At 33.4% G+C, this 8,173-nt stretch overlaps 1 protein-coding gene across 2 annotated transcripts; it reads right to left on the bottom strand.

The window, feature by feature from the left end:
- Positions 1–1,994: 1,994 nt before the first annotated feature.
- On the bottom strand, positions 1,995–7,047 carry LOC112766573 (TPR repeat-containing thioredoxin TTL1). 2 transcript variants are annotated; one of them, XM_072222862.1, is made up of 7 exons: positions 6,042–7,047; positions 4,995–5,187; positions 4,552–4,724; positions 3,962–4,295; positions 3,419–3,623; positions 3,048–3,148; positions 1,995–2,300 (listed from the first exon to the last, which is right to left on the bottom strand). In XM_072222862.1, the coding sequence occupies exons 1-7, from the start codon at positions 6,749–6,751 to the stop codon at positions 2,286–2,288; spliced, it is 1,731 nt and encodes a 576-aa protein (XP_072078963.1). In that variant the 5' UTR covers positions 6,752–7,047; the 3' UTR covers positions 1,995–2,285. The 2 variants fall into 2 exon arrangements, with proteins under 2 accessions (XP_072078963.1, XP_025668253.1); XM_025812468.3 differs by having other exon boundaries at positions 1,995–2,285.
- Between the last annotated feature and the right edge of the window lie 1,126 nt (positions 7,048–8,173).

The raw sequence follows: 8,173 nt of genomic DNA, 5'->3' as shown, positions 1-8,173 counted from the left end.
CAGTGTATTTATAATGGTGTGGAGTGACCTTCTTGGAGATAAGATAGTTATCTTATCTTATCTTATCCTTGAGTGAGGTCATATTATCTTCAAGGGAACCGCCCTTATCTCTGTAGGCTTGGACTGCCTTTGGATTTGGACCGTGTTCCTCTGTTTGGGCCCTATTTGGGCTTCTGTAGTGATTTGGCCGAGCTCTTGAAGAGGTCGGATAGTCTGGCCTGAAGAGGTCGGTCGACTCGTCACTAAAACATCCCGGGTCGGACAGCTCGACCCAGGGTATAAACAGTCATCATAGCAACCAATCAATTCTCTCAAGAGCTTATGATAGACGTTCAATTCCGGGACATGTGTCAACGCACCAAATCCCATTTTTTCGATAATATCTTTCTTTTGCTGACTCATTCCCTTGAACACCCTTGCTATTGCTTTTGTCTGGCATATGAGATCGTGAGTTTTTTGCAAGGTTTTGAAATAGTATGTTACGATATATTTATAATACAAAAATAGAGTTTATTTAATGTGTATATGCTTACGGTATAGCGTGTCTTCTCCTTTTTTTGTCACCATCGTCTTTTTTATTTTTGCTGTAAGGACAAAGAAAGTTGGTCAATACTTCACTCAATACACTGACAACCACAAGCATGCATATTTGAATCAAGTAAACCTAACACAGATCCCCAATGAACCGAATTCTATTCATATTTGAATAAAACGTGATAAATATTAAATAATCAAGAAAAATATTTCTGCATGCAAATGAACTCAAGTGAGCACTTAACAATCAAGTGAATGTAAATCACCAACTCCAATGAACCGAATTCTATTCATGTTTGAATAAAACGTGATAAATATTAAATCATCAAGAAAAATATTTCTGCATGTATATGAACTCAAGTGAACACTTAACAATCAAGTGAATGTAAATCACCAACTCCAATTAACCGATTTCTATTCATGTTTGAATAAAATGTGATCAATATTAAATCAGCAAGAAAATCACATTTTAAATCATTTCTGCAAGCAAATGAACTCAAGTAAGCACTTAACAATCAAGTGAATGTAAATCACCAATTCCAATTAACCGATTTTTATTCATGTTTGAATAAAATGGGATAAACATTAAATCAACAAGAAAAATATTTCTGCTTGCAAATGAAGTCAATTAAAGTAAGTGATAAACCAAGTTATATATTAGAGAAAGAAAATAACAAATGCCCTAGTTACGGTAAAAAATAGAATCAGAATAATTCGATCTACTAAACAAACCAACTCAATCCACTAAACCAAAAATTGAACTAGGAGAAATGCGAGATTTGCGAGAAATTAAATGAACATAATAAAAATAGTTTTTCTCATATCTTGCGGAGTTTGTGTTGTTGTTTTTGTTTATTTTTTCTTCTTCCTTTCGAAAGCTTCATTCGATTCTTCAGTAGCAGCAGTTACGAACGTGGTTTGAGAGATTTTGAGAGAGATTTAAAATTCTGCAGTTGCAATTTCGAGTGTGAAGAAGGAACGTTGTTTCATATTCAAGGTGCAAATGAATTGGTAATGTTTTGGTGGAGTTCGACACGTGTAATACACATTCATTTAATGAAATTGGTTTTTTTTTTTTTTGGGCCTGCTTGGATGGTCTTAGATGAAAAATTGTTTGGATGTGTAGTCCAGCTGTATTTTTTATTATATGAATTATATATGATAGAAAGATATTTTCGGAATAAATACATAGTAAATAATAAAAAGAGGTGTATGCTATTATTTTTATTTTAGAATAATTCATTAATTTCATATTTGTTTTTTTATTTTATTTGTGTGGAAAAACCTAAGACAAGCAACCTCTAAAACTGCACACTGTTTTTGGGAGAGAAAAGGGGTTTTTTTTTTTCCCGGAGGAGGAGGGGGGGGGGGGGATAACTTTAATAAAAGAAGGGGAAAAATAGATATAACATAGCTGTTTTGGTTTATCAAAACCAATATGTTTCCAATATGGGCTATGATTAAAATAAAGATTGATTATAAAGCTCTCAAATATTAATAAAAGAATCAATCAGTACACACAGAATTTCCCTTTTTGAATTATTGTTTTCTATGATACTCTGTTTCCTCAGCATATTCCTATTGAAGAGGTGTTATCTTCAGCCGCTATACAATTGAACTGATTTTTCTAATAGATCATGGTTTTTTCCAGAAATTTCTTTTACCCTTGATCCATTCTTGTATATTTTGAAAGCTGGAATAGAGTTCACACCTTCTGATTTTGCCAAGTAGGGATGGTCCTCAATCTCCACCTAAAAAATTCTCGCCTAATAATTATAAGTTACAACATACGACGAGAAATATAACAAATTCTATGCTTTACGGACAATTAGATACTAAATGTATATATGTTTAGAATTCCATTTGTTAATTTAGAAACAGAAAAGTTAAAACACAAAATGATCGAAATCCAACATGAACAATTAGATAGTAAATGTATTAATATTCGGGTTCTAGTATAGGTATATGAAATTTTTGAGGAAAAAAAATATCTCTCAATAAGATTGTTAAAATTTTTTAATTTGAATCCTCTAAACTTTATATTTTTACTTTGGAAGATAAAATGAGATCTTTTACTATTAAATATTTTTTTTTGTTTTTTTTTTATCCTACTTATAAAATAAATGGTAATAAATCATACTTTATCCTCTAAAATAAAATTTAAAATTGAGAGGATTCAAATCCTAAATCATATATACATTTCATTAAGTTTTGGTATTTACATGTTGGACTTACTACGAATACCTACATTTAGTAACACTTATCTTACACACGTCTTGTATGTCCAACTTTATCTTAAGAAAAGTAATACGAAAAATTTGGCAAAACACATTTTTGAATACATAGCATCCAAACACAAACCAAACACAGCCACGTATATGCATATCCCATCTTATTTTGTCTAAGAAGTTAGGGAAAAAAATGTTCGGATAACCTCAGACACTTGTAACGACTCAACTTTATTAAACAATAACTCTAGTATGAAAAGTCCGAGCAATTCAAAATAAACAAACCTTGAGGAAAATCACTGATGGGAATCGCTTGCTAATTTGCTCCAACACTAGAAGTACTTGTTTGTTTGCTGCCCTGTTGGTAAATAGTACCACAGCCATTCCTGTACAACATATAAACCCGCCCAACCGTTAGTGAACTATCATTTGTAATTGCCACATTGTGTTAGCTGCAAATAAATAAGAAAAAAATGTTTCGTACATATTAATTATTAGATATTATGTCAAATCAATTTTTTTATTCACAATTAAATCGATCCGTATTTAACTTAAATAATTCTTTGATTTGATAAGTGATATTTCATTGTAGAGAATCTAAATCAACATACTATTTATTTAAGTATAACACAATTCAATAGATAAATATTTCATACCAGGAGAAGTTACGTATTGTCTAAATTGATCATTGTTTGAAATGAACACCAAATTCGTGCCAAATTTCAAGTTTACAATAAATTCGCCGCGGAGCATCTTAAGTTGTAGCTGAGCCTCAAACAATGCCCTGGCTACTTCCTCATCCCCTGGCTTCTCCCTTAGTAGCATTTCATAGTCTTGAATGGCAACTTCCCATCTTTGCAACTACATTACACAAAAAAATAAATCATGTACATAAAAAAGAATAAATGACTTTTTCGGTTTATAACCATTCATTGGAAGGACAAAACACATCTTCACAATTCAAAAGTTTTTAATTGGTCTCCAACTATTTAAGTAGTTGGTTTAAGTGGCTCTTGTTATGGATCTAAAAACAGATTATGAGGTCACTATTTATAAGGGATCGCTTAGATGAGTTACTTGAATGATTGGATTAGGAATTTTTTAACTATAGAAGAACGATTTATAGTTCAAAAAAATAGTGAGGTGCCAAAAAGGACATTTACTCAAGAACTTGATACCGAAATTGCAAAGTAAAGCACCTTGGCGTTGCAATCTGCCCTCCTTAACCTTGCTTTGCTGTAGGAAGGCTGGACTATGAGTGCTGCATTGCAATCTTCAATAGCTTTCTCGAATTGGCCGAACTTGGAACGACACGCTGCTCTGTTGCACAGCAGGACCGAGTTGTGCGGATTATGATCTAGTCCTTCGTTGTACACTGCGGATGCTTCCACAAACTTCGATGCCTTGAAGAGTAAGTTTCCACTCATTCTTGCTGATGTTACTGCTCTGGCCTTCCTTAACATTGCATTCGCCTCTCTGTTGCTTGGATCCACCTTAGCTGCTTTCTGAGCGGCCGCAACTGCATCCTCAAACCTATTAATGCATATATACCATTTTAACAACTTATTTGGAGGCCTCACACGTTCTCTCTCTCAGCTTTTGGTTTTCTTTGCTTCCTTATTCTAAAGTTATAACATTTTTTAGATGGTACAAAATTTTGAAACCAAAATTATAAACTATTTGCACACGTTTTGTGGTTGTTGACAGTTTTTAAACTAAAATTATAAACATAACAGAAATCATGAAGAATTTGTTCAATCCTCCGATAAAGATAAAGATTTTGACCAACCTGCCAGCTGCCAAGTAAACCTGTGCGGCGATCATGAACTGGTAGGAACTGCGAGCAAAGCCAAAAATCTTGTTGCACCAATCAGGTGAGAATTTTGGCATTTTCTCATAGGTGACTTGTGCCTCTTGATATCTTAGGAGCTTCAACAAGGCTTCAGTTTGCAAAGCATAGACCTTAAAATACAGCAAAACCGTATTTTAATTATTATTATTTTTTATCATTATTATAAAAAAATAGCAGCTTTGTGTCCTTATGATACTAATATTTAAAAAATAACAAAAAATTATAAAAAAGAACGAGGAATCACGGGTAGAACTTTGGCCTATTATTGATAGAACTTCGATAAATATTAATAAAAAATACTGGAACTAAAAAACTCTTTGGATCACATTATAAATAAATAAATGAACAAAATAATATGCATGACGAATGAACCAACCAACCTGTGGAGATGAATCAACCCCTAAGGATATTGCTGACTGTGTTTCCTTTAGTACAACACCCCATTCATTAAATTTCCGAGCTTCATTGCATTTATTAAGGTGGTTCTGAAGAGTCTGAGTTTGGAAAGCCAGTGCAGAATCAGTATCTGGGGTTAACTGATTGCAATCGAGGGCTTTCTCTGCTTCTCCCAATCTGCAATAAAATTTTCCAATTCTATAAGCAAAACTAACAAAAACGCCAAATTTATTAGATGCTGCTGCTATTGCTAACTGTCTCACAAACACAGTAGTGGGAAGCATAAATTTATTTCTATAAAATTAGACGATTTATTGTCTAGTTTTCGATCTATCATTCTGTCTAAGCACCAGGGACAACATGGACAAAGGAAGAGTCACAGATTTTGTGTAGTCCCTGTACTTTTTGTCCTAATAGACTTATCAAATATGACGCTTAATATCTCATGATAAAAATAGGGGACTAATATAAGAGAGACAATAACACAGTTACTTTATTTAATTTAATATTTATAATCTTATATAAATAATATTTATAATTATATATTTATCACATTTAAACTATTTATTTATTTCATTTAATAATTCAGGCATATAAAATAAAAAATCTTTAAATTATTTTTGGTTAATTTTTAACAGTCTCTCAAACATTTTTTAAATATAAAAGAGGAGTGTTAGGGGTCAGTAGAATTTGTGATATGTAACTATCAATTAACTATCATCAATATTTTTAATGGACATTAGGTGTAATATTACTATTTTTCTTTTGACGATTAAGTATTAGTCAAATTTAAATAAAAGTATTGGCCCTAAACTTTTTCTATGCTAAAATATACACAAAACCAAAGATTTGGGTCTTTATTTCCACTAACCTAAACTTTTAGGTAATAAAGAATTCAGTAGATTTTGTTTTTTGAATTTGTCTCGTTTCCAAGACAAATTTGTATCTCCTAACTCGTGTGTACTTTCCTCCTCACAGTTAATAATAACCAGGGCAAAAGTAAAATCACCATGTATGAAGCAAAAATTTACCTGAAATATATTGTTGCCAAACGGTTATGAGCTCTGGTATACGAAGGCTCCAACCTAACAGATTCCTCACACTCAGCAAGTGCTTCTTGAAATCTTCTTAAGCCAATCAAAGCAGCACTCTTGTTGCAATGATAAGTTGCCTTACTTGAATCCAAAGCAATTGCTCTGTCATACAACGCCACAGCCTCTTCAAACCTTCCTCCCTTATACGCATTGTTTCCCATGTTCTTCAACACCTCCGGGTCCACCACCTTCTTGTTCCTCGCAAACTCATCCCCGCCGCAGCTGTTCTTCCTCATTATGTTACCCATCAAAGCTTTTCCGGACGAGGAGGTCCACTCTTTTTTGCTCTTAGGTCCACACTCCCGGAGGCTCTTTGCTCTTGGAGTGTTATTATTTACAAGCAAGTTCCCCGCCAGTTGTGCCCTGGCCGGAGACTTGTTGTTTCTCTCATTTATCTTAGCCAGCTGCAGTTTGCTGTCGTCATTCGATGATGTCGAGGTTGATGCCGATGTGGATGTTGAGATTCTTGCAGCATCTGATAGTCTTCTACTTTGAAGCACAAGGGTACTTTTTGCGCAAGGTTTTTGGTCTGAGATACTCAGCTTTTGTGTGATTACAGTGTCAGTGGAGTTTCTTCTTGTTCTAGTCTTTGGTTCTTCTTTGTTCTGAGACTTCTTTGATGCATTATATATGTTGCTAGCTTTCATGGGAAGTGAATGAACAGAAGACTTTTTCAACCAATAGCTTTTTCAACCCATGAATCCACAACCAAATTCATTTCCCATTCCCATCTTCTGGTTGTCCATGTTCTTCCCTGCCATAGCTTTTAGAACATTGTCACAGCAGAGAAGGTGAATGTGAATGTGAATTGTCACACACACAAACAAGCAAGCAAAGAAGAAAAAGAAGAGGAGCTGAGTGAGAGAGAGAATTGTGAAAGGTGAAATCAATTATGTAGATGGCTTGTATAGGAAGCATTTTATATAAGACGCGTATGATGTACAAGATGTTTATAGATTATATTTATGTGTATATAGCCCTTCTTCTAGAGTGGCTTCCAAGAAAAAACTTTAGCACTTTTTGTGGCTTTAGTGCACCATGGGCAAAGGTCAAGGATTCAAAGGAATATTAGCAGTGAAAATATTAAAATTGGTAACCTTACATAGACGAGGAAATTGCATCTGGTTGAGATCAAAAATTAAAAAAAGAAAGTGACTAAGTAAATATATCGAAAATGATATATCCCATAGTCAATTCTAGAGGCAGTTATGTACTGCCATGACTGAATGTGAGGAGTTGTTTGGTTACATTATTAAAAATGTCACCTCGTAAACAGATAAGCTATTTTAAAAATGATCTCATTGGAATGGAACATGCCAGTGGCTAGGAACATGGAGCTCCAAATTTTACACTTTAGTGATTGGCATGGACTTAATTGGACATGGTGAATGTTGAGTTAAATTCCTCTTTCGTTCTTGAGATTAGAGAATCTTACTGATTTAGTTTTTGACTTTCTAATTATTATAGTTTGCTCTTTAGATTTAAAAAAGTGTATTAATATAGTCCCTCATCAATGTTATTAGTTTGATAGCTCAAAACTTGTCATATTAGAGATATTAAAATGACGTTGTAACGTTTTGAAACTAAAAGAACACTAAATGATGTCATTTCAGGGTTTGAACATTACTAAAAGGGAGGGGTATAACGTTTTAGAATTGTTTAAACCCTTAAACGACATCATTTATTATAGCGCCAAAATGCATATGACGTCGTTTTAATATGTCTAGCGTGACAAGGTTTGAGCTACGTCACTAACGATGTTGAATTTCGACGACAAAAGATACACGAGAGACTGACTACATTGGTGCATTTTTTTAATCTGAGGAATCAAGTTGTAGCAATTGAGAAGTTAAGAACCAAATCAGCACAACTCGTCAATCTTAAGGACCAAAGTGGGGCTTAACTCGGTAAATCTTTGGTTCTTTGTTGCTATCTATTTTATTCTCAAAGAAGTCACTACAAAAGAAAAAAAATAGAAAAGTAAATTATTTCGAAAAGAGTAGAATAACAATTAGATTTTTGAGGATTTTGATTTTGGACTAATTAAATTTAAAAAAAAATATCAATTA

The sequence above is a fragment of the Arachis hypogaea genome, chromosome 17, assembly GCF_003086295.3.
Source record: "Arachis hypogaea cultivar Tifrunner chromosome 17, arahy.Tifrunner.gnm2.J5K5, whole genome shotgun sequence".
NCBI classification, from domain to species: domain Eukaryota; kingdom Viridiplantae; phylum Streptophyta; class Magnoliopsida; order Fabales; family Fabaceae; genus Arachis; species Arachis hypogaea.
Note: the sequence above shows the minus strand (reverse complement) of the source record. Positions and strands in the feature narration are given on the sequence as shown.

Coding starts and splice junctions, on each gene's coding strand:
- LOC112766573 (XM_025812468.3), bottom strand. CDS start 6,751: ATGAAAGCTAGCAACATATATAATGCATCAAAGAAGTCTCAGAACAAA. Junction 4,725..4,994: donor GGGTTGATTCATCTCCACAG/GTTGGTTGGTTC, acceptor CTGTATTTTAAG/GTCTATGCTTTGCAAACTGA. Junction 3,149..3,418: donor ACAATACGTAACTTCTCCTG/GTATGAAATATT, acceptor TATGTTGTACAG/GAATGGCTGTGGTACTATTT.